General features: G+C 37.1%; 1 protein-coding gene across 1 annotated transcript in view; it reads left to right on the top strand.

Annotated features, from left to right (window-relative positions):
• LOC126195620 (protein bark beetle) overlaps positions 1-26,149 on the top strand; it is a 197,229-nt gene extending 171,080 nt beyond the window's left edge. The window contains exons 31-36 of the mRNA XM_049934246.1: positions 9,188-9,312; positions 14,976-15,101; positions 17,546-17,843; positions 19,852-20,053; positions 20,524-20,762; positions 24,036-26,149. Coding sequence (XP_049790203.1) covers positions 9,188-9,312; positions 14,976-15,101; positions 17,546-17,843; positions 19,852-20,053; positions 20,524-20,762; positions 24,036-24,758 — 1,713 coding nt within the window. The 3' untranslated portion in view covers positions 24,759-26,149. The remainder of the gene's footprint in view (positions 1-9,187; positions 9,313-14,975; positions 15,102-17,545; positions 17,844-19,851; positions 20,054-20,523; positions 20,763-24,035) is intronic.
• The last annotated feature ends 1,745 nt before the right edge of the window (positions 26,150-27,894 follow it).

Here is a 27,894-nt window from a genome sequence, read left to right as displayed (position 1 = left end):
TTGGATGAACGAGATCACTACGTCCTCTTATCAGCGACCGTCTGTAACTCCAAGTTCTTTAACTGCGTGATAGTTCGTCCCATTGTGGTCCGTAACTCTCGGAGTTCCCCAATGATGTCTGGTGATTATTGACAAGATGTCGTGGCATGATTCAGCATCAGCTCCACAAAAAACTGCAATGCGTGTTTGTCACCTTCTGTTGTGATGCTTGTATTTGTGGCCGCTACGCCTGTCACAGTGGTTGACTCCAATGTGGCACATGCTGTATCAGCAACTTGCAGGAATTTATCCATTGATTGTCCTTCATATGCTATTAATGTCAACTGTACTTGAGACAGAAGCTGTTGTCACCAGATATGTGGCAGCAACTTATCAGATATTACTCTGCAGTTCACTATCACATGCAAATGTCTCCAAAATTCTGACAGGTTCCCGTCCCAACATTTCTCCTGATAAAGCACTTGTGAAAGCCTCTGCTCGGGTAGCTTCATGCAGTGAGTGATTAGTGAAGTCTTCAGTATGCTTGTTGATGGGGGAATCACATTGAAAACTATTGTCGTTGCTCTCTGGTCCAAATTGCTAATTGCCAGCGTAAACTGTTCATGGTCCTCTGTGATCCGTTGTTGTGCGAAAATGCTTTCCAAAATCACAAACTGTATGTCTGGTTGTGCGGGTGTAAATGGAGGTGCCCACAGTTGTAGGTGCGGTGCAGTTGGTACGAATGAATCTGCATGCAGAAAATTTTTATCACGGGTGTGTGCTCTCAGCGCTATAGTTATCGCAGGAGTTTGTGATCTCGTTGTGTCCATCTTGCTGTCATTTCTCAGTGCCGACTGTTCTAAAACTTCAATCTCTTGTTGCAGCTGCAGGATCTCATCACCAATGGCTTGTAAAAAATTATTTACGCCTTCCATGAGTAGCTAATGTAATAAAAAAAAAATGTTGTTGTAGCAAATGTAATCCAAAAAAATGTTGTTGCAACTTAAACTGGTCTTGTTTTTGGGGTCACCAATTATGTAGGTCAGAAATCAAACCCATATATACTAAGAGACATTTATATACTTGAAGTAACACCGGAACAAAAATGAAGAACAAAGAATAAACGTCAAACCATTGAAATCAGCTACTCATCCAAGGAACAAACAATGCACGTCACTGGTCAGTCTCTTGTTCCCACAATTCAAAAACCCCCATTCAAAAACTTTTGAGAATTACAAAAAATATTGTTTGGTTAATCTGTTATAGTTGAATTCTTTTATCTTGGCGGCTCGCGCATGCCCGCCCAGACGCGGGAGATTGCTGCATTGCCAGTTGCACACGACGCACGCGCCAAGAGAAACAGCGCCATAGTACAGTATAGTTCGCAAGCTTACGTTTAGGGGGGAGTGCGCAGTTTATGAAGTAAAGCCACCACGGCCGCATTAACCCTTTCGCTGCTACAGAGACGTGCTCCTCGCATTCCGCGCTGTGCGCGATTTTGTCACTGCACTGATCGCCTGTGCTGACACATGGTGTTTCCGACTGCTTTGACACACTTATCATTCGATTCCACAACAACTATTTGGCCCCAAAATTAGATTTTTACACATCTTCTTGACTGATACCTTCCCCCCACTTCCTTTGACTGACTGAAGTGCTTTAAAATAAAGCCAAACGCGCCCGGTGTAAATAAAACTTTTATTACAGTCGCGAAAGACGGAATATTTCTCAATATTACATACGACACCTATGTGGTACTTAAATTAAATGAGATATTGTTATACAGTAAATTTTATATGAAATTTAGGTACCTTGTCCACATTTCATTCTCAACATTGTGGCAACTAAAATCGACCATACGGAAAGTATACGCTATGGACTTTTACCTCTGCAAACTCTTCAAAATTTCGTGCAATGGTTTACTACATTTAATGCTGCACAATAACTGGGTTGAACATCGAAACAAAATTAAGTCATTTATGGGGGAAAGGTATCAGTCAAGAAGATGTGTAAAAATCTAATTTTTGGGCCAAATAGTTTTTGTGAAATCGAATGATAAGTGTGTCAAAGCAGTGGAAACACCATGTGTCTGCACAGGCGAGCAGTGCAGTGATGACAAAATCGCGCTCAGCGCGGAATGCGGGGAGCACGTGACTGCAGCAGCGAAAGGGTTAATGAAGAGACAAAGCACTAGAAATTTCAAAAAACTGCATTCAAACAAATAAAATTCGTGAAGTAAGACACTTCGATATTGTTTTAAAATAAAAAAAATATTTAGCAGCACACAAGGTTTGAACTCGTTACCTATCGCCTTCTAATCCAACGCCTTAACCATTACGCTAATGCAGCTCGTCTTGCAATATCTCTCCATCAGGACTCTAACACGTCACGCAAAATTCTGACAAACACTGTTGGTATGCCTATGAATTACTCGCACTTCGTCGAAGTACAATAGGAAATAAACAATTACCGCTGTTCTTTATTGCGAAAAAGCGGTTCGTGAAATTGATACAAACACCTTTCCTTGCTATCGCCTGAATTAAGAGTCTTATTGCTTGTTTGGTTTAATTAATTAATAGAAAATGAAGCAATTGGCATAAAGAATGGTTTTTACAAACTTTCAAAAAACAAAGTCTGCTATCAAGACATTGCTTTTGTTCTATTACTTTATTTATGACTGAACATTTCTAAAACTGAAGACACTCGTCCGTGCTCTGTACTACAGTCGAGATCTGGCAACGTCGTTCTCTGTTCATTGGCTGACTGTATGTTTTGACGTCAGATGCGCAGAACGAACCTAAACTCGGCCGCCAAGATATATGACGCGTACTTTAGTAGTCAGTGCAAACACAGTGGGCAATATTTTTCTGTGTAAAGTGTTAAAAATTTTTCAACATTCTGCATATTTCATGTCACTGAATTACTAGTGCAAAATATACATGTTGGCAACACTGTTCGCAGCACTCTTCTGTTTATAACAAATGACTGAGAACTTGCACATAAACTACTCTGCATTGAGTTTTGTGTTTGGTTTGAACTTTTTTTAGATACAATGCCAGTAATTAAATAACAGTAATGAAAGAGTGAAGTGGGTGGGGGGGGGAACAAGAAGTGGTGTTTAAGAGGAGTAAGAAACACTTCACAGTTGTTGGAAATTGTCAGAGGTATTGCAGAAATATATCGGTCCTTAAGTAACGGTATTAGCATCACATCCATTGTGCAGAAATTGCTGGACTCACTACAAGAAGAACTTCAGTGACAACCCACCTGAACGATCTCCATCACCCATATGTGAAACAACAAGACAGTGCATATGTTTATATTCCTGGGTGTGAAGTTGTTGATGTGTTGAATGTTAGCATTTCTGCTGTAGCCTCTACTATATCCCACCTTACACATCCAGGAAAGGTAAAAAGCACAAGAAGAAGACAGTATGTAAAAAGAAAAGTGGAAGAAATTGAAACAAATTTTCCATAAGCAACATCTTCAAAAGTTTGTGAAGTGTATAATGTAGATGCACTTGGTGCAGAATCTGAAGATAGTGATATGCGCATGAAATGTGATGTGTGGTTTCAAAACCTAAATACTGCTATCTCAGCAACCACCTATACTGAGAAGGCACATTAACGGACACTGATACCAGGTAGCTACTCTAAGCAGCAGATACAGAAATACATACCCACTTCCTCATGTTATTCAATTTCAAAAGCTCATAAAATATAGAATGAGAAAGGTAAAAATCAAACAATGGAAAATCCGGGATGGAAATGTATTTGGGCGTGCCCAGATTCTTACTGTGGGCATCTGTTGCAAGATGATACACTTACTGTTGTTCTGGAATATTACTTATTTGACGACAAAGATTGCAGCAGGCAAAGTCCTAATCAGACTGATATTATCTCTATTAGTGAAAATGATGAAAAAGTTAAAAAGGGAAACGATATATGACAAGATCAATAAGAGAAGCATATCTCATAATGAAAAAGGAGAACCCAAATTTAAAAATTGGTCTCACAAAATTATACTCCTTATGACCAAAATGAGTAAAATGCCAGCCATTGAAGGAAGTATGCACATGTATTTACTGCACTAATTTGAAACTTGTTTGTTTTGCCATAAGCAGTGTCACAGTACACAGAAATGAACCTGATGTTTTTGAGTATATGTCAAGAGCCAAGATAAATGTTGGTTGCAGGAATGTGCGATGTGTCCTGGTGCTGAAGTGATGACTGTGGAAGCATGGCATCTTCAGGATACTGACAGTGATGTAACCTAAGTGTTGGGGGAGGGAGGAAAGTTGGTTATGAAGACAGTAGAGCCAGAGAAGTTTGTTACAGAGGTTAGGCTTTGGGTCATGAAAGGAATAGCTCATCATCGTATCCAAAGGATTGAGAGACAGGCCATAGCAGAAGTAAAATCAACCCCATTAGTTCTTCATTTAGACTTTGCTGAGACCTGGTCTGTTGCTTTGCAGAACAAAATTCAAAATTTACCACTGACACCCACAACAAATATCAATATTCACATGTGTTTCTCACTTCCTTGGGACATCACACTGTTTTGCTATTGGCAATGATGATCTCATTCATGGCAGTGCACATGCATGCTATACTGTCAGCATGATAATTGATGACATAGGCCTAGCATCTAAAGGCCATGCATTTCCTAGACTTGTGTATGTGACTGATGGAGCAGCATCTCACTTTAAAAACAACTTCCAGCTTTCTGAACTTGGTTAAAACTGTAGTACAGGAAAAAATGGATATTTTCAGCAACAGGTCATGGAAAAATTGCATGTGATGGGGTAGGAGACCTCCGTAAACAACTTGCAACAAGATTTAATCTCCGGCATGAACCAGTTGATGCTATAAGAGATGCTACTGGATTTGTACACACCATATCACCATTAGTAACAAATGTGAAACTCTTAATTAAGGGAATTCTGCTTAAAAAAGAGAGAAAAGTGGTCTGCTATGATGTGGTAGGAATTCAATCAAGTCACTACTGGGTTGCATCCCAGAGTGGCACATACATTGCAAGAACAGTTCTCCACGAAATGCAGCCTATTACTGTGTGTGAAATGCAGAGACCACAGTATACATTAGAAGACTTTTTAGTGAGCCACTTCATTTCTTGTGTGTATGACAATCAGTGGTGGGTGGGACAGATAATAAGTGTCACTCATGAGTTGCAAGATATACCCATCTCCTTTAGGACACCTCATGGTCCTGCTAATGCTTTCAGATGGCCATCATCAAAAGACCAGTGTGCAATTCCCATTTCCCAAGTACTGCTGTTGTTGCATCATCCTTGTCCATGTGCAAATTCAGCTCACTTATACAAGTTCAATGAGAGCAGATGGGAAAAAAGGGTATAAATATTCTATATCTCATTTTTGTTATAAAATAGTTTTGAACAAAATTATGAATTGTTTTCCAATTCATGTATAGTGTTGCATAGTAATTATTTTGATTCAGAAATATCAGTTTTGCATGACATTTACTTAAAATAAGCAATCAATTTAAATATTTAAGTGTCCATGATTTTTTTGACCTTGAGAGTACAGTTAGGTCTATCTAAAAAATTTGTCGCATTTTGTACAGACAAGTATTGCCCACTCTGATTGTACATTCCCTAAGTACAGTGACCAACTAACATACCATGAAATTTTTAGAACATTTAGGGTGGAGGTTTTGGAGAAAATAATTTCTAAATAACCAAAAAATTTCAGATTTTTTTTAGCTTTATCAGGGTGTATTTGGGAAAAACCCGGGAAATTTTTCACCCAAGAGAAAACTGGGAAAAACCCGGAAATTTTTAAGAATTTTGAGTATTTTTTATTGTTTTAGTTTTCAGTTAAATTTTTGTGTTTTTGACTGGTAAAAACTGATACTCTGATAAAGAATATTACTGTATCCCACTACTGCAGAATAATATTGCAGCAATAAAACATAAACAAGAGAAAAAAACCAAAATAAAACTTGAGTTGCAAAGGAAATGCATACCATGCACACACAAGACTATGCAATACTTCGTAACAATAAACTGCTATTAGCATGACATCAAAACTGTTTACGTTAGGTTCGTTTGAGCAGTTGCCAGCCGACTCATGTGCATGTGCAGCTGAGTCGCATAGGAGCTGTACCTTCTACATCAGCATTAGCAGCAAGCAGTCAGATGCAACGAGAAAAATTTTTCTGGCATACCCTAGCTGCCAGATTCACGCATGTGCCGAGATGTCTGAGTTGTAGTGGGGAGGGGAGTAGTCTCCAAATGACCCGTGTTTATGTTTAGTGATTTCACTGTTTCCTCTTCGTTTACGGCTCCCATGTCAAATGAAAACAAAACGGACTTCTGTAGCTGGGAGCTATCAAGTGAATTAAAATACATTCACATAATTACAGAAGGCAAGACTATATTACTAGTTTCAGTTTTCTGATTTTATTTTATTTCCTCATTTTTGGCAGTCAGGCATTAATCGCCTTGCAGAACAATGAAGTTATTTTTGTTGGTTTGCTAAAGAAATTTGGCTTTTATTAATCTTTTACACTGAGGCAGTCAATTTATTTGAAACAAAGTGCTTCATTTCACAGTTTGGCTAGGTCCAGTTGTTCACTTACTTTCAAGTGCACGTTTTCATTTTCTGGCATATGTATGGCATAATGCCATAATAAACAACCACACATGAGATAGTACAGTACCGGTACTTCAAGAAAATTTGCACCCCAAAAACCACATAGAAAAGCTTAATATCAGGTGGGACTTACTTCATTGTGAATATGGACAAGCCAGTGTACACTTCAAGCTGAATTGTGAATTTTGGTATGGTTTACAAAATTCCAATGTTCTTGGAGTATCCTCTGATGTCCTGTTTCTTTTATGATGTAAAGTAAGATCTCTTAAAGCTTTATACAGATGAACATATGGGCTTCTTACATCATCGTAGCAATGCATGCGCAATAATGCCTGTTTTCTGGCACTCTCTGGCACCTGCTAAAATGAACCCATTTCCAACAGGCCACGGGGAAATATTGCGAATGATGGTTTGAAAAGCATGACTTCAAAATAAATTTCTTTTTACACAAGATGAATTATATTACCTGTGAAAATGTGGGATGAATTTATTAAATCACAGAGCATTTGACTCTCATTTAAAACTTAACACTTTGAGGACCAGTCCCACAGAAGAATCTCGAGCCCAGAAGACCATACATTTAAGTCATTATTTTAAGTTTTACTGGCATGTTTGTGTGATGTGTCGTAAAGTGTAACATATGCAAAAAAAGACCAATATTTCATATGAAAACTTAACTTCTCTTGTAGCTTATTAATCTTTGATACCAATACTATATGTATAAGCTTATCTTTTCTTGTAGCTACACTATGTATATTACTGTAAACCACAACTTTTCCTCTTTGTGTGTTCATGCTACTTAACAGTGATCTTGCTACTGGCTGAATACATCATGTGTACTATGCTCTGAATATCTGCTGTCATTAGCTGGCGAGATCACGTGACATGAGCTATGATTGGCTAACAAACGGGCATCGCAATTTCGATGTCAATGCTTCAGAATCTAATGTGGTGTGTTTCGTGGAATTTGAATTTATACTTTCATAATATGAAAATATCCAGCATATATGTTGCTGCACATCAAAGGTCTTTCCAACCGTTTTTTTTTTTAAGTGCCGGGAAATTTGACGCAGGGAAACAAAACATCAACCATTCAAAAGATTGACAAGTTTTACAGTTCCGAGGGAAAAATCTACTGCCACTTAACATGGAAAAAGTGTATTTTCACACGGGAAAGGGACTATTTTTTAACCGGGATATCCGGAAGTTTTTTTTCCTTGTTCGCGTATACACTCTGTTTATGTACAAGAATTTTGACAGTTTAAGAATTTCATGCATTAATGTCATAGCTGACAGTTAGCAGTCCTTCCACTTTATCATTTCTCAAGACAGTTAACATCCTGTGACCATTCCTGTTTTCAAAACATAATTATGAAATTCGCATAAAGCTACAAATTTACACAGTTTATTTAAAAAAAAATGGAAAAGAGCTCAGAAGTGTGTATGTATTAATCATGTCTCATAGTATTGGGAACAAATATTTCGTGAAAATAAATTCAGATCTGTCACTTTCAGTTTCCTTATTACAATTTTTCAGTTTTCCCTTTCGTCATGACATTTTCACATATACTCTCATTTAGAGAGCATTTTTAACAAATCATCAGAAAATCAAAATATTGTAGTTTTGGAGAAGTATCAGCGGAAAGACTTACCTTAGGGGGAAAAAAGGACAGGTATACACTCGCACACACACACATATCCATCCGCACATACACAGACACAAGCATATATATATATATATATATATATATATATATATATATATATATATATATATATATATATACAAAGATGATGTGACTTACAGAACGAAAGCGCTGGCAGGTCGATAGACACACAAACAAACACAAACACACACACAAAATTCAAGCTTTCCCAACAAACTGTTGCCTCATCAGGAAAGAGGGAAGGAGAGGGAAAGACGAAAGGATGTGGGTTTTAAGGGAGAGGGTAAGGAGTCATTCCAATCCCGGGAGCGGAAAGACTTACCTTAGGGGGAAAAAAGGACGGGTATACACTCGCACACACACACATATCCATCCACACATATACAGACACAAGCAGACATCTCACAAGCAGACTTCCCCTCAACAACAGTTTGTTGCGAAAGCTTGAATTTTGTGTGTATGTTTGTGTTTGTTTGTGTGTCTATCGACGTGCCAGCGCTTTCACTCTTGACCTGTATGATTTGAGATGAAGTCGACCTGTTTTAATATATCAGCCTTTTATTTTGTAATTGGTGTACATCACTTCTTTTAAGAAATAAGAGATCACTTAAAATGATCTCTAATTATGTGATATCTCATTTGTTAAGAAAGATCCCAGCATGAACATGTCATCACACACACACACACACACACACACACACACACACAAGAACGTTTCCTTTTCAAATGTTTATTTCTTTTATGTGGCTTTTTTGTATTGTGTTCACCACCAGCATATTATCATCTTACATATACTCTTAGTGAATGTGATTTGCGGTCATGAAAGCTGTTTGTGATACATGTTGAATAATTATTTGTGTTTGTCATTTGTAATAAATTTGGTAGTTACTATTTGTATTTCTTGCAGGTTGTGACAAACTTCTCATATAACTTTGTGCAAAATAATATTGGCTGTCATATATTAGAAGTGTCTGGTTTTGAGAAGGTCCGACTTCCAATTTATCAGATAACATACAATAACAGCTTTTATTGGTAAGTGTGTACTCTCTCCTTCTTGCTACCAAATTCCTGGCTATACAGATACATTTGACTTTTGATATTAAATGTTATTTTTGAAGGCATTAATAATTAAAAAACTACTTCTTTGGCAAGAATTTTCATTTCTGATATGCTTAGAAATGTTTACACAAATTCATTCCATATTGTAGGTGACAGATAAAAATGCAGTTGTATATGATGAATCACCGTGATTAGAAACCATGCTTTCCTTATACAAGCCCGTAATACCTCAGTATTTCATACAAGATACTAATAGCTTAATATTCCATAGTTGGTTCTGCATTTCTGATGCATTTGGACAGTGAAATTTTGTAAACATGTTGTTTGAAAATGTTTTGAAAACATTTTGTTTGAAAATTTAATAAAGTGAGATATTTGAGTGTAAATGAAAAGTACACTAACAGTTATTACTTACAGAATTAACGATAGCTCATGAGAATTCTGTGCAATGTAGGCCAGATTTTTGCCCCTCACTAATAGTTCTCCAGCTGTCAGGATAATGGTGTTATTTCTTTGCTTGCTGTTAATGACACATAAAAACGTACAACATGTATGTTATTTTGATGAGCTTTTCACCTCTTGCTTTAACTGTTTTCTTAAGCTCAAGTTGCTGACCCACTGTCCCATAAGTATTTGTTGAAAATACATCAACACAGGCATAATTAAAGTTTAAAACTCATACAGCCTGGAATAGAAATGTTTTCATATTGTTAGAACTTATTGGATCTTCTAAATTTACACCTAGAACTGCATCTAAAGTAGTAGAAGTTCAGACTGATGGAATCTTTTCATTTGTTAGTGGTGCCTGAAAGTCTGTGTAGGATGGGCAGACACTTCTTCCTCAAGAGCCAAAACCAGAGATGGTAGGGATGTCGGGCAACAGATTCTGATATGATATCAACTTTGTAACTCATCACAAATGTGTTTCATTGAGTTCAGATTGGGGCTCCGGGCAGAACAGTCCATTTCAGAAATGATATTGTTCACTAGCCATTGCCTCAGTGATGCTCCTTTTATGACAGGAGGCATTGTCATAATGATACGGTCATTATCTCCTAACTGCTCCTTTATTGTACACAGTACACATTGCTGTGCAATGTGTTCATATCCTTCCGCATTTAGCATTTCCTTAAGCACAAAAGGAAACCACACACTAACTGAAGAACAATCAATGTCAAAATTTCTTCAAAAGGTTTGTCACAAAACCTAAGAATCACTGTTTGTCTTTTCCAACAAATAATAACACAAGATTGGCAGGTTGAAAGTCACTGGCTGAAAGCCATAGTTTAGAAACAAACAAATTGGACACACATAATGGTAGGTCTCATTGAGACTGTCTTGAAGCAAAGTTCAACTAAACATTAGTTCTTCCATCAGTGCACAGAGTTAAAATTTCACAGAAGGTTTAAGTTCTTCAATCTAGGTATGGAATTAAAGTCCTCTTGGTACAGTCTATGGTAAATGTACTACAAGAATAATTTAGGCAAAGTTTATGTCTTCCACACTACTGAGACAGAACCGTCATGGCAATGTGGTGCCCCAGGGCATTGTCCGTAGTGGCAGCGGCGTGAGCTGCATGTCTGAATTGGAGCCCTGGCTCAGAGTGAACAGCAGATGGATGACAGAGTGCTGGCCTAAATACTGTCTGGCAACAGGACACCTTATCACCTGTTTTCAGTCATGTGTATTACAGAGTCCATTGTAATTAGAGTGGAATAAAGTAGCAAAAGGTTAAGAACAACAGGAAATTCAGGAATGTTAAAATCTCACACACACATTTTTAAAGAGTGGAACACTATAAATTTAGAAAGCATAGCCACTGTAGCCTTTAATAACAAAGTGTAATGTGCAGGCAATGTTTGGATAATAGTTCCTTTGAAACGTGCTTTGAGGAAAACAGAAAAGTTGCCCAATAGATATAGGGATCTTGCGACATACTTTTAGTGCCTCACTTTTTTATTGTTTTGTTGCAGCATTTTTACTTCTGTCAGGTATGGGAAATAGTGCCTCTGGAGGAAACTAGACAGAGATCGTAACATGTAAAAATGGCATTAACGAATGACAGTTATTCCTCTACGAAGTTACACAAGAGATTGCACACCATAGATATAAACAGTACTCTAAAATGGAAAATGAAGCATACATATCAAATTTTATGTCTTTCAGACTCAAGGGATCTTGTGGAAGAAAATGAATGAAATGACTGCAGAGATAGGAAATAAAGGACAAGCAGATCAGAAGATAACATTACAAAAGTTACAAGTTGACTGTGATAAAATCACTAAGAACTGCGCACTCGAATCAGAAAATGGGGAGAGATCATATTTTCCTGAGTATAAGATGACCCTGAATATAAGACAACCCCCCTTTTTTTTAAGAGGCTCCTTGAGAAAATTTATTTTTTAACATATTCTGACTCATTAAAATTACAAACTTTCATTGATGTAAGGGATCTGTCTAAGAAGTTAAAATTACATCTATTCTAAATTTATGCTGTTTATTGGTTGCCTCATTTTGATAATGCAAGGAGAAATAAAATAAACAAAAAGAAACTGTTTACATCAATTTTTGTTTCACTGCCTTCTTTGTTTACTTAGCTTGTTGTCTGTTGTATCACCACCACTTTTGACCTTTGTCTTTCATCCTAACAGGAAAACTGTGAAACTTTTATCTCTGTTGTCGCAAATATTTGGCTGTTTCTTCTGAATGTGTTACGAGTTCTGAAGTGCTGGTCACCGTAGGGCCCGAGAACACAGGTGTGTGTTTTGTCTGCCTGCCGCTCCCTCACTGCCTGTCGCCCCCCCCCCCCCCCCCCCACCTCCCCAAAAAAAATCATTCCTGTTATACGTCAAAGAGTAAATGTCAACAATGTTGTTGCACTAAATGGAAGTACACTACTGGCCCTCATCTAGGCTTTTAACATCTCCTGCAGAAATGTATGCTATTGTTGAGTATTTGTCCAATTTTTAAGTCTATTTGATTCCGATTGCAAATGGATTCAGATAAACAGCGGTTTAAACATGGTAGATGTTCATAAAGAGCCAAAGTACGCAGTATACATTCCCGTGGTTGGCTGCACGGTGAAATTTATGCCTGCACAACACTGTCCTCTCCAAACTCATGGTATTTATCAGCCAAGCTGGGTCACTGTTCCCTCTCCAACTTTCCATAGTTCTGCACTTGAGCAACAGTGAAAAATGGACAGCAATATCTTATAGAGTGCAGGTCATATGTATCAACAGCAACTAATATATAAATAAAAGATTGCAGTCACTATTCAGTCCAGTTCTTGAACTTTCTCCCGCAATCTAGTGACGTCTGTACTGTCTCCACATTGGGGTCTTTCCACTGTGCTTTATTCTCACGACAACAGCTACAGTCAGTTTAATATGATTTATTTTGTTAGAGATTTCATTCTAGATTAATTTTCCTTCTCGTTTCATCTGAATGTGTCGTCATTTTGTTCTAAAGCTGATTAAAAGCTGGTAATGATTTTCTCTGATATTCTAATACATTTACAGTGACCGAATTTCTCATTTGCAGCTGACTTGGTAAATCATTAGTTTCTCATAACCAAAGAAAATATTGCCTTGCATTCATAATCAAGTACTGGTTTTTGAAGGATAAGATTTTCACCTTTGTATGTTGTCTTTACTTAAAAAGCAGCAGAATTGTAGGTATATGGTGTCCATTCATTTATGAGAACTTTTATTGAAAATCCTTTGAAATACAACAAAAGTTTGCAAGTTGATAGAATTTAATGTTATTTGCTCGTGTGTTTCACACAACTGTCAATTTTTAAGCACAGCATTAAACACGTGTAGTGGCTAGTTCATATTCCTCATGTATCCCTTGCCCTAGTGTCATGAGTCAAACGTCATGTGACTGCTCAACCGAGGTTGATACTGTATCGAGAGTGCTTTGGTGTATCGGGAAATCTCGAGCCTATCCAAATGCAAGTAAAACCAAGTTTTGTTTGGCACAACCTAACTAAATTCCTCTCGCACAGACCATGAAGGCCCAAAGGTACCCACTGGCCGCCATGTCATCCTCAGCCCACAGGTGTTGTCTCTGGATGCGGATATGGAGGGGCATGTGGTCAGCACACTGCTCTTCCAGCTATATGACAGTTTGCGAGACCGGAACCACTACTTCTCAATCAAGTAGTTCCTTAGTTTGCCTCACAAGGTCTGAGTGCACCCCGCTTGCCAACAGCGCTCAGCAGACTGGATGGTCACCCATCCAAATGCTAGTCCAGCCCGACAGCATTTAACTTTGGTGATCTGACGGGAACTGGTGTTACCACTGCAGCAAGGCCGATGGCTTGGCATGACCTACCTTTCAGGATTGTTCAAAATAAATTTGTACCAAACCTTAATAGCCAAAGCTTCATTGTGAATGTAAGACAACCTCTATAATAATGTATTAAACAATAAAAACATTGACCTCACAGTTTAATCTGTGAATATAAGATGGTCTCGTATTTTTCGAATGATGAATTTGGGAAAAAACCTTGTGTCATAATTGGGTAAATATGGTATATTTAATTTGAATTTTTCTCACAGTTATTAATCACACTGTTTCTTAAAACACATTTAATTTAAAGAAAGTACGATTCAGAGGGGAAAAATACTAATGCATCAAGTGAACAAAGTGAAGTGGCAAATTCGTTGATAGATGTAGTGTTACTTTTCACATGCCTGCCATCACACAGCAGTCATAAATAAAGCCAAAAATTATTTGAAAAGTTCATGAGGTATAAAAACATTCAAGAGTTAGAAATAGTGAAAAAAACCTTTTATCAACTGATCAAGCATGTCCTATGGGCATTTCAACACATGAATTACAAATTAGCCAGTGATAGGAAAAAAAGGGTAAGTTTCAATTTTTGCTCTGAAGAATGAGAAACTAATATTTTTTTGTAAATAACTTCCACTTTTACGAGTTCATTACGGGTTTCATTAATCATATTACACTACAAGAGCTTTTTCCTTCATGGGAGGACTGGATTGGGGTGTATCCATCTTTGTGATGTCAAGTGAGGAGCTACTTGAATGAAAAGTAGCATTTCCAAGGTATGGAAAGCTGATAATGGGTTAGGATGACACATGCTCTTCCATATCACATCCAAATGACTCCATTGGCAGAGGAAGACATGGCAGCCAGTTAGCATTACTTGGCCCTTAGGTCTGGAATGCATAGTATCTGCTATGGTAGGTGTAGTAGAAACTACACCCCCTGAAAATAAATACTGACAATACTGTCACTTTGTCAATTTTACAAACTGACACAACACCTATTGATTTGGGGCACTGAATTAAGAAAATGGTAAAAGCATTAATAATGACATTTCATAGTAATAGAAACATGGGTAATAAGAATGGTGAGAGGATATAAACCAAATTACTACTAAGATTTAGAGATTAAAAGAAAAATTTCATGGTTAGTGACTAATTATATTTATGCTGTAGGATTAAGGAACTCAAGACAAAGAACAAGATAAGGTAAGAGAATGCAGGAAGAGAAAAGAAACCAGTTCAGATCACACAAACCAGTTATTAGCAACTACTTGGTGCCTGATTGTAGTTAATGTACTGTGTGTATGGTTTCTTTCATTATAAATGTTTTTATTGCAGGAATGCTGCTACAAAACGAGAATCAAGAAGTACAGTTGTTGCTGCAACTGCTGGACAGCATTACATCGACAATGTATTCTGGAATCCTGACAATGATTACGAGCTTATTACTGTTAACAGATCATTGTGAGTATTGTTTAAACCACATAACTGGCTTTGTTACAGTGACTTCGTTGGTTGAAATTGGAGGTATTGTGTTTGCATATATTCACTTTCCAAGTAAAATTTACTTCATATGTAAATTGGAGAGGGGAGAAAAGAAAGGAAAGGGGGATCACTGCTGTCAATTGCATCGGGACATTACGTGGAATTGGCGGCAATGAGTGAAAACGTGTACTGGGTCAGCATTCAAACCTGGAATCTCCTGCTTATTTGGCAGGTGCATTAACCACTGTGCCATCTGGGACACAGCACCATTGCAATTGCAAGTACTATCTTGGCAGGCCTCACAGCCAATCCACATTTCCATCAAGCGCCACAAATCTGTCCATTTCCTCCATGTTCACTACTCTGAGATTCTCACAGGAGGTCGGACGTATTTGTGCATCTGCCTATTGTCCAGATAGGTCAGTCACTTATATGAATGTGTGGTTTCTGTTCTTTCAGACATGGAGCACTGAATTGAGAAAATTCTGACATGTCCGAAAGAACAGACACCATGCATTCATATAAAATTTGCTTCATTGTACTGTAAGCACCTCACTGTGTCTTAAAATATCATCTCCATCTTAAAATATCATCTCCATGTTAACAGCAATCATCATATTACTAAATGTAACAAATTGGATGAACACAGCAATATATTTATTTTTAGTGAATATAGAATAATACTTCTGATTCACAGATGTCAGTACATTTAATGTATGTGTCTTCTAATGTGTGAAATGCAGAAATTTTGTAATTCTCATTTTATCATAGCTCCGTTGTTGAGATTCCTTTGTATATAGAATACTATTATCAGTATCATGCTATATGATTTGTCCTGAGACAAAAATCTCTAAACTAAAACACTGCCACTGCCAGTGCCTTTGTCCACTATTATTACATCACCCTTTGGGTAATGGATTTATTGTCTACATATCTCATGATTATAATATAACAGAGGGAAACATTCCACGTGGGAAAAATATATCTAAAAACAAAGACGATGTGACTTACCGAACGAAAGCGCTGGCAGGTCGATAGACACACAAACATACACACAAAATTCAAGCTTTCGCAACAAACTGTTGCCTCATCAGGAAAGAGGGAAGGAGAGGGAAAGACGAAAGGATGTGGGTTTTAAGGGAGAGGGTAAGGAGTCATTCCAATCCCAGGAGCGGAAAGACTTACCTTAGGGGGGAAAAAGGAAAAAAGGACAGGTATACACTTGCACACACACACACATATCCATCCGCACATACACAGACACAAGCCAACCTTGTCGTGTAGAATGTATATTAATACCAGTATTACAGGTGAAACCTTGTCGTGTAGAATGTATATTAATTTAAACCATTTATGTCCCCTGTTTGTCCATTGTGCTACTTAACAGTGATGTTGCTATTGGCTGACTATATCACAAGTCCTATACTCTGAATACCTGATGTCGTTGGCTGGTGAATCATATATCATGAGCTATGATTGGCTGACAAACGCGCATCACAATCTTGATGTCAGTGCTATGAAAACTACTGTTGCGTTATTTGTGGAATTCCTGTTTATACTTTTGTAATACAAAATATGCAGTGTACATGTTGCTGCGCGTCAAAGATCTTTACAAAATGCATTGTTTATTGCTGGGTTTCGTTCCCTGAAGTGCTGGTAAGTTCTATGCTGGCAGCTAAAATACAGAATCACATATAATTAATAAACTCTTAATTTAATAGGTGTTGGAACTATAACTGAAGGAGATAACACCGTGAGATGCTACAGTTTTCACCACTATAGTGATGAAAAATATATGAATAACAATTTTGAAAATGATTGAAAGCCCCAATACTGACAATTACAGAGGAAATAACCAAAGAAAATATATCAAAAAAATGCCATTCAGAACATTGTTGATGCTGATTAATCACCAAACATGTCATGCAATGGAATAGAAAATGCAATTAAATGATAAAAATAATAATGGAAAGTTGTGGTGGAATGTAAATAATTTAAGGAATGAAGATAACAACTCACCAAACAGTAGAGGACTGAACCACCAAGAGACACATAAACAAATTGAATAAGCTTTCTTTTTTTTCTTTTTTTTTTCTTTTAGCTGTAGTTAGAAGGAGCTGTAGAGGGTAAAAACTGTAGGGGAAGACAGAGCTGAAATACATGCAACAATAATTGAGAATGTAATGTGCAGGAGCTACTCGCAGATGAAGAGGTTGGCTTAGGAGAGGAATCCATGGTAGGCTGCATCAAACCAGTCAGATGATGGAGAAACTTGTGCTAGCACTGCAGTTGATTTATAACTCTTACATGAAACGTGCAATGAAAGCAACAGATTATTGTAACATCTATCACTAATTAAAATTGTAATTTATAATCCAATTTTTATTATTTATGTTCATCCAATTTCTTTCTCTGTTTAACAGAACAAGTGATGTACAAGATTTTCCTGGAGACATACGTCCCAACAACTGGTGGGAAGCACCGATTGATGCTCGTTATAATTGGTGGGGAACAAATGTGAGTGCAGCTGTCAGTGCTCGTATCAAGGACATCCAGGATGACCCGCAGCTGATACAGGTTGACTACCAGCCCTTCTACACCAGTAATACGAGCCTTCTGGGTGGTGGCAAGTGTCCTCCAGGATGGGGGCTGCATGCAACAACATGCCTTGCATATATTGGAGCCCCACTCACATTCCAGGAGGCTCGCTCATTCTGCAAGGTGAGTTCTCCCCTATTAATTTCTGGAGTTATGTGTTACTGTTGTTTGCAGTTCATATTTTGAAAATTAGAAACGTCATTACACCCATCCTTAGTCACATAATATATAGCCCTGTACATAATTTATTTTGTAGTTGGTCCAGAGAAATGTGCTTGCACACATACAAGGACAATAGTTGTACTTTTTGAACTGATTTTGTGAAAATCAGTGTCTGAAGGAAATGGATTTCTTTTGTTCTCTGAATGTTGCTCTTTCATTAGAAATGCTAGCTGGTAGAGATGGGTTGTTTGTGAAGTAACGGGTTCAAATGAACTTTTCATTAACCTGAACAGAAAGACCAAGGAATGACTTCTAAGGAACTGTCATTCACCATTCCCATCACGTCGGCCTCATTCACACCTCAGTCTCATTCAGTTAATTTTGTTCTTTTGCAGATGGTCACTCATTTTTCATTACAGCTCCACTGCTCTTCATTTAGTTGTTTTGTTCATTATGTTCACCTTTCTTGTTCAGTTGCAAGCTTTTCTTGAAACCTCAACTTGTGGTTGCTTGTGTATGGCGTTCAAAATCCACAACCAGTAATTTAATTTTGTTATAATTATATATTTAAATTAATACAAGAAGTCCTGATTCAGTGAATCTCCTTTTTTTATTTGCTAGTGCATGTTTGTGAAAAGAAAGTTCCCATAATACCCACTTAAGCTTTTGAGAAAAAAAAAATAAATTAAATTAAATTAAATTATTAAAACAGTTCCCTGCACCATTTTCACATTTCTGCTTCTGAGGTACAGTTGGTAGTCCTTTGAAGTGATTAAACAGCAGTTGGACTACTTGGAGTCCATTTTAATCTTGTTTTGTTTGGCCAATAGTTTTATATCATTGTGAAACCTGGGTGACATCAGCAAGATTAGATTAGATTAGATTTACTTTCATTCCAATTGATCCGTAGTGAGGAGCTCCTCCAGGATGTGGAACATGTCAGAAAAACAACAATACATGACAAATATTTACAACTAAAACAAATAAGCTAATGTACCATTCCACAGGTCCCAAGTGGAATGATCGTCATTTTTTAATGAACACTAAGAGTCATTTTACAAATACTAATGCACTGAATTTAAAATAAAAAAGTTTATTTATTTATTTATAAGGTAATACAACTACTGTAATACTTATTTACAATGAACACATTACTGCACTGAAATGGTGCAGAAGTTAGATTATACTAACACACACACACACACACACACACACACAAATTTTCAATGAACACATTACTGCACTGAAATTGTGCAGAAGTTATGTTGTACTTATATACAAATCAGTTGGTTTTACTAAGAAATTCATCAATGGAGTAGAAGGAGTTGGCCATCAACAAATCCTTTAGGCTTCTCTTAAACTGAATTTCAACTGAAGGAGCAATCTGTGCCTTAGAGAGGAAAGTATTTTGAAAGATCTGTGGTCCCATTTACAATATCATGGAAGGTAAATGGGAATGAAGAACGAAAGAAGACCTATACTAGTGGTTTAGAAAGCCACACATTGGCCGAGTATCAGAGCAGAAAGAAGCTACAGTGGTTTGGCCACATCTTTTGATCTGATGGATCCCTCCCTGACTCCTCCATTCTCAACCTTCTGGAAAATGCCCAAGGGGATCAAGTATTAACAACCCTTAAACAATTGAAGCTGACAAGGATGGAAGGTGAAGCTAGAGACTGGCAATGATTAACTTCCATCTGCAATCGATGCCTCCTCTGTTGTGACTAACTGATTTCCCCTTTTTATTGTGCTTTTTGATTGTGTTTCTTTATAATATTTTTTATAGTCTGCTGTTTTTGTATTTTCTTTGTGTAGCGTGGTTTTTCTTTTCTTTTCTGATGTAGGCCGTAAAAGCTTTTTAATGCAATAAATGATGACGATGATGATGGCTGGTGGATTGGCTTATCTGATATACTGTTGATAAATATTCACAGTCTCCTTGGAGTTACTAGAAATTATTCTGTTGCAGCTGCTGAATGCTTCCATGCCCTATATTTCGGGCGACTACTTTTCATTGTACCAATTCATAAGATCACAGCAGCCAACGTTCCAGTACTATGACAGAGCATGGGTGCAGCATCTTGACAGCATTGGAAAATGCACAGTTTTTGCCTTCCAGCGTGTGACAGTAGATGACTGTGATTATTCCAGTCCGTTTCTTTGTGAGATCGGTACGTAACTAAATTTTTCATCTTCTCGTACAACAGAAATTTGTAGCACAATGCAGTATTGTTGTTTTAATTGGTTGCCGCAATTACCTTACATTCAGTTTGAATTAATGTACTGTTACTATCAGTGTAATTATTTTTGAAGAAATGTTTCCATTGCACTACTATCCAGTTTCATGTACGATGCCCCTCATATCTTCAGCTAGAACTCAGTGTTCTGGAAACATATGATATTGAAATAAGAGAATTGACAGGCTTAATTTTGTAACATTTGGATTCATAGATAAAGCTTCCTTAGTTCTGTTAATTTCAGTAACAATGTCAGGCATAAATTCCATACGTAATCAGTGCTCCTACCTATTATTAATTCCAATCTCTATGCATATATATTTTTTATAAGATCCCATTATTGTGTTACAAAATGAAATTTGATATTAATTTCTAATTAAAATTTGTGATTTTTTTTGTAACAGATCCAAAGGTTCATGTAGACCCTTTAAGCTGGCGACGTGATGCACTAGCTGTATCTGTCCTGGGTGCTGTGTGTGTAGCATTGCTGTTGGTAATGCTGGCAGCTGCATGCTGGTGGGCCAAATCTCGCCATCGCCGGGTCGAACGCCTGGAACGTCGCAACTCCATCCGGCAGTCTCTTAGGTCCTTACGATCTGTTGGCATGTCCTCCACTACTGAGCTTGATCCAAGACCAGCCATTGTACGTATCAGCACTGCTTGTAAAATGAATATATGTGTATAAATAATTCAGTAGCAATTAATTTCTCTGTAAGTACTAAACTACGTCATTTCCATTCATTTCTTCAAATTGTCTTTTACACTTTTGATTTGAGTTGACTTTATTTATCTCCTTTCCAAGTTTTGTCTTGTTTCATTAATCTATTTCTCACAAAGGTGATCATTACAGCTCTCTTTTCCCTGTTTCTGTTGCTTCAGTTTTCATCAGTGCTACATGTCAGGCATTAAATGCCCAGATACTAAAACTTCAAGTATCAATTTCCTCGTGATAATTCTGGAAGACGTAAAGGACAGAAAATGCTTAGCTGTTGTGTAAATTCCTCTGTCAGTGTTTACAAGTACACGTACACAATTAACAGATGTCATACAAACATTAATTTCCCTTTTGTCTTGTATAGTTTGTTTGTGAACACTTTCCTTGGTAAAAAGCGAACTTGCTGTACTTAACCCTTTCAGACCTGGTGGTCACAATTGTGTACATAAAGTTTGTTCGCTAATATTTCGCTGACAAGAAATGTCAGGTGCATCCAAACCCACTGTGGACATCTGTGTATGTTTCTTTTAGCCATGCTCCAGCAGCTGCTGCTCTCTTGTGAGCAGTCTGTGAACCAAATAGTAAAATATACTCTCTGGTGTTGTCTCTCTGTGGGAAGCCATTACTCATTGACTTTATTGCTATTATAGTCACTTTGTGGGTTTTGTCTATGAATGTTTTGTGTGGTTTCCTTCTTTTGGAAACATTAGCCGATCTTTCAGTGGAATTTTCAGCAATTTCATTCAATTCATATTTGTGTTATGTGTCAGGTAAGATTAATGTACACATTTGTGTACAACAGGTCCTTAATGGTGTAAAATAGGAAAAATAACCCAAAATGTGTCTCAGCTATATTTGCATAGCTATGGTAGTTATGTGTGGTAATTTTTCCATTAATTTTGGTACCAGCAGCAAGTAGGAGAATAAGTGACCTGTACATATGATTTTATTTTATATTGCTGGCTTCTGACTTACAAATATGGATAAGGAATATCTTTATGTGGAGAAAGATTGGGACTTGATTATGGACATAATGGTGGCATTTCTGACATTAGTTTGAGTGGAGATGAGGATGACAGTGTACGACTTATTGAAAGGCAAGCTCCAGAAATAGTAAAACGTGTTGGAGCAAATAAAGTGGGCGTGAATGATGTGTGTAGAGACACCATATCTGAAGATGATGAGGATGGAGAGGTGGTGGATGCTGAAATGAACTTTTTATGCAGTGAGAACAACCCAGAATTGCATAACCTGTGTGACAACATAATGATGACACCTAAAGAATCCATAAAATGGAAATGAAAGCCTCTAAGTACCATTGCAGAAACATACAAATCTCCAAATTATGAAGAATCTCTCTTGTGTTCTCCAATGCAGTTCTAAAAAAGATATATACCAGATGATTTGTTCACTAGCATGGCAGCACACACTCATATTTATGCATTACAACGAGGCAAATCCTCATTCAAGCAGACAACTCCTCAAGCACTAGAGATGCTATTTGGTTTGCATATATTGACTGGTACCTTGAAATTTCCCAGATTATGAATGTATTGGGATACAAGCCTGAAGGTAAATGTGTTTTGGGAAAACATGTCAAGAGACAGATTTTTAGAATTATAAACAAATTTACTCTTGATGAACAATCTGGAAAAGCCATCTGAAAATAAAGATAAATTTTACAAAGTCAGGCCAATTTACTCAGGCATTTGAAAACGCTGCAGTCAACTTCCTATAGAAGAGAATGTTAGTGTCAGTGAAGGAATTATTCCTTTCACTGGGAAGTTTTCTGCAAAGCAGTACGTCAAGCAGAAACCAAGTCCATGGGGAATCAAAGTCTTCATGTGAAAAGAGTGGAATAGTGCATGAGTTTCTTTTGTATCAAGGTGCTACAACTGAACTAAATACCGCATACTATAAAAAAATTTGCTGTTGGTTTAGAATTTTCTGTTCCACTATGAAAAAGTAAAGGTCATAAATTATACTTTGACAACTTCTTTTACCTTATCACTTGTTTCAAGTTCTGAAATCTCAAGGCATCAGTGCAGCAGGTACTGTCCGTCAAAACAGATTTGGAAAGAACTTGCCTTTTTTAGATGATAAAACAATAATGAAACAAACCAGAGGTTACTGAGAATAATCACTAGTGCTGATGACATTACCATGTGTAAGTGTTCAGACTATAGGACAGTTGTATTGTGTTCAAAGTTTGGTGGTATAGGCTCAGTGGATGAAGTTGAGTGTTGGGACAAAAAACACCATAAATGGGTGAAAGTAGAAAGACCTGAAATATTGAGAAGATATAATCATGCAATGGATCATGTGGAACTATTTGATCAATTGATAAGCTACTACAGAGTTTTCATCAGATCTCAAAAATGGCCTTTCCGTATGATTTTTCACGCTGTTGACTTTGCCAGCATGCAGAGTTGGTTGGCATACAGATGAGATGCAGACAACCTGTCTATCCCAAAGAAGAAGCAAATGGACCTTCTTTCCTTTCGTATCAGGGCAGCAGATGGATTGATACTGTGCCAGAAGAAAGTGACTGAAAAGAAGAGGGAGCGTCTGTTTGATGAAGGACTGGCTTCAGACATGAGAGTCATACCAAGAAAAAGAGGATAATTATGACCAGCTAGGGAGATACAGTTTGATTCCATTGACGATTTACCTTTGCATGATGTAGGAGCTCCAATTCACTGCAAATTTCCAATTTCTAGAATTCAGTGCAGAAAATGTAAAGTACACTTATGTCTCCAAAAGGACAGATTTTTTTTTACAGTTTCATACAAAACCTTAAAATCAGTGTTTTGATCATTGTTGTTTAAATAATAACTGTAATTTGGAATTATTTTTATTGTTTCTTCTGTTTTAAAGTGAAATAAAGAGTGGCATACTCGATCCACAGTGTTAACCTCCGTAATGTATGACATGAAGCTCGAGACCTGATGAACACAATTGTGTACATTAAATATCTAGAAAACTAGAGATCATATGAAATTTTTTCTTAGAAAAATGTTGTCAGGAGACTCACCTGAATGTAAAAATGATGTCAGATATTTTTTTAATAAGTAAATAAAAAATCAGGTCTGAAAGGGTTAAAAAAGTCCCAAGTTCAACAGTTCAAATTTAAATATAGAATTTCAGAAAAAAGAAATCATCATGAATTTGTATATTTAATGAAACCATTTCATTTTATAGGTTCCTGCAGCTGAATATCACAAGATGCAAGAAGACAGTGGCAGCCTCGATTCTGTTGAAAAATCTCGACTAGAGTCTTCAGTTGATGACTCACGCAGTTACAGTTATGACATTTATGAAGCTAGCAATCCTAGCCTTGCATTCCTAAATCACTCAAATAATGGCCCCGGTGGCCTCATGTACCGTAATGAAGGCTTCCATGACAGATCACTACCTCCTTTCCGGGCAGCAGACCATGACTCGGACTCCAGTGGCTTTCCCCTGTCAACACCAGAGCCCCTGCCCCGACAAGATCCACAGCTTGTGACACTATCACAGCCAAAACTGACACCAGTGTCAGAGCTACATTCACTGCCATATTCAGAAACAGCAACTTTACCACTTTCACGTTCACCGACCTTACCATTATCAGAAGTGCACAGCACACAGCCGGCTAATACAGAACAATTACCCTTACCACATACACAGTCTCTTCCACTGGAACCTGTAAAAGTACTGCCTATTTCAGAACCACGCCCTCTGCCATTACACACGCAAACTCTACCACTGCCACATACATACACAGTCCAGCCAACTCCTCTACTTCTTGAAACAGATTTAGATGCAGTCTTGCCACCACCACCACCGCGTTCACGCAGTGAGGCTGCACTCCTTGAAGAAGTGCCACAGTACACAGAATCGCTGGCACGCGCCCACAGCCAGCCACTGGAGACGGCAATGTGAAGACATGTTCAGCAAGAATATTCAGCAATGGTTTCTTCTTCTTCATGAAAATGGGTGTTTGTCCCACAAGTGAAAAATAGTGTGCCTACTTCTCTCTCTTTCTTCAGGATTTCATATCACTGCCATGTGTACTTCCATATGTTCTACATCATTGCCTTTAGTTTTTTAACTTGGTTGTTCATGGTCATGTATATCAGTACCTAGCCTGAACAACCATTTGTGTTTATAAGTACACAAATATGTTTAATACAGATTGAGAGAGAGACTGAAATTTATAAATGATATACAGAGGTTTTCCAGAATTTCAGAAAGCGCACCAGAGGAGGTTATGTTCCCTTGCTAGTCATCATAGCTGATATTCTTGTGTAATAAGGTAACATTTTGCTCACACTGGTATTGTGCTTGGTGGACTCCACAATTTTTTCAGCTTCTGTTGTGAATGTGATTAATTGATAGATTTTTAATGAATGAGTTTTGAGAAGACTGTATCAGATCACCGTGATTACTGTGTAAATACTCTAAATGCGTATTTAGAAGGAGAACAGTGATGTGAGACAGCTTTCTGTTACAACATATGTTGTTGATGGAGGATCATACTTTTTTAAATTAAAATTATTTTCATATACTTATGTACCAAAGAACATCTATTGTAAGCCAACTATCTTGGCTTTTACAAATATAATATTTTACATGCTCAGTCCCTTTATTGTAAGGCAAGAAATCAGAAAATCGTTTAATATACTTTATATTAAAGTGGAAATAATTGTAACTGTCTCCTGACTAGTGATTATCAGGAAAGACATGATTTTTTATTATGTCAATAGTATTAGTTAATAGTGGCTAATGTGGAATTCTATGCTACAACTGTGACATGCAATATAAAATTAATTTTGCATGAAGTGGAAGTTCTAATGAATACAAATTTAATGAAATTGTCCTTGCATGGAAGTACCCATACAACAAGTGTTTTCTGTGTTCAAGAACTTTTAATGACGATTTAACTGGACAACATTTAAAAATAAAGTACACCTGGAAAGGAGAAACTACATTGATCATCAAGTAAGAAATATATGTTTCTCGTGTGATTTCAATTGTTATGAAAGAAATATATTTTTCTAATGTGATTTCAATTCTGTCCATATTTTCAGTTAAACTTACTACAGGCTTTATCAGTATTCTTGTAATGCAGTAGAAAGGACTGTGATAATATTTACATGTCTATTGATGTAGTATTCCTAATGTAACATCACAAGTGTTTGTGTGTAAATGATTAGTTGTTAAGAATATAACAGAGGGAAACATTCCACGTGGAAAAAATATATATCTAAAAAGAAAGATGATGAGACTTACCAAACAAAAGCGCTGGCAGGTCGATAGACACACAAACAAACACAAATATACACACAAAATTCAAGCTTTCGCAACAAACTGTTGCCTCTTTCCTGATGAGGCAACAGTTTGTTGCGAAAGCTTGAATTTTGTGTGTATATTTGTGTTTGTTTGTGTGTCTATCGACCTGCCAGCGCTTTTGTTTGGTAAGTCTCATCATCTTTCTTTTTAGATATATATGATTAGTTGTTAAAAGTGACAGACATGTACATAACAAAGTGGATTGACTATTTCCGTCCGTGTATTGCCGGTGCCAAGCATTCCCTTATTGCCCCCCCCCCCCCCCCCAATTCCCCCCTCCCAAACTATGTGAAATCTGTAGTGGGATATGTGTGATACAAATTCAGTAGAATGTGTGTGAAACAAATTCCAGCTGTTTTATTGTTGGTATTTTACAGCATTATGTGTCCATCAACAGGCTGTGACTGTATTAAAAGACAATTTCTCATGTGACTGCAGTGTCATGTGTGTAGGTCCCCAGAATCGTTTTATGATTCAAATTGTAATCAATTGACCTGTCCTTATTGTTGATGTTATTTCAATTTACTTACTGTGTTCGTGTTCGGTAAAGAACATTTTGTGCTACAAATGACGTAGTGTATATTATAGCAGTAAGAATCGTTTTATTTTTGCACTAAGTATTGAAATGTTATTATTCAGAACAATTTATAGTAGTGGCTCTTTGATGATAAGACTGTGTCTCACAAATTAAATTTTATGTATGTGTTATCGTTGTAAACACCTTTTTGATTACACCAACAGCACACAATTTTGTGTTCTGTGTAATATTAAAACTGATTTTATATAACCAGTTTTATTAGATATGATACTGCCATGTTTATGACAGAAAAAATGTTGGTTCAGTGCCCTTTTCCTCTCCATTTCATACAAACAGTTAATGACAGTAGTATCTTCAACAAAGATAATGAACATAAGTTTGTGAAGATTTACATCAAGATAATTATTCATGAATAAAATTGTGCCAAAAAATGTGAATGAAATTTGAAAATGACTTGTAACAGGCATATAAACAGATGAGCCAAGACATTATGACCACCTGCTTAATAGCTTGTTTGTTCATCTTTGGAACGAAACACATCACTGATTCTGCTTATCAGGGATCTAACAGTTTGTTAATAGATTTGTGGAGGTATGTGGCAGTAGATGTCTACACACAGGTTATGTAATCTGCATAAATAATGGGCCACTAATTTGCATATGCGGCGATGGCATCCGACAGTGACCCAGCTGGGTTCCATAAGATTTACTTCAGGCAAATTTGGTCACCAAGACATCAACATGTGTTCACTATAGTGGTTTCCAAACCGCTGCAGCATGGTTCTGGCTCCAAGACCGAGTTGCACCATGGTTTGGAATCTGTAACAAACTGTAGGTCCCCTATAACTGGCTTGGTAAGTCAGTTCAAAGGTCGGAGGAAGGCAACAGCATCCCACGTACAACAGGACCATTCCTAGTAAAGCATTGTGATATTCAAAACAATCTTTACTTTATTAGTAAATTGTATATAGCAGATAAATGTATTATTAATTATTCTAAACTTCCTGTTGAAGTCTCATGTTTCTTTATGCATTACTCATAAGACGTGAAAAGTTCATTAAGAGAGTCCTAAACATAAATTTTGCTTATACTTTAAACACAATAAACACAGACAGTGTCTTTAAATTTTTGCTCATTCCTGACTATGTAAGGCTTATCGTGTTATTACCTAGTATTGTGAACTGCGGCT

The sequence above is a fragment of the Schistocerca nitens genome, chromosome 7 (genome assembly GCF_023898315.1).
Source record: "Schistocerca nitens isolate TAMUIC-IGC-003100 chromosome 7, iqSchNite1.1, whole genome shotgun sequence".
Classification (NCBI taxonomy): domain Eukaryota; kingdom Metazoa; phylum Arthropoda; class Insecta; order Orthoptera; family Acrididae; genus Schistocerca; species Schistocerca nitens.
Note: the sequence above shows the minus strand (reverse complement) of the source record. Positions and strands in the feature narration are given on the sequence as shown.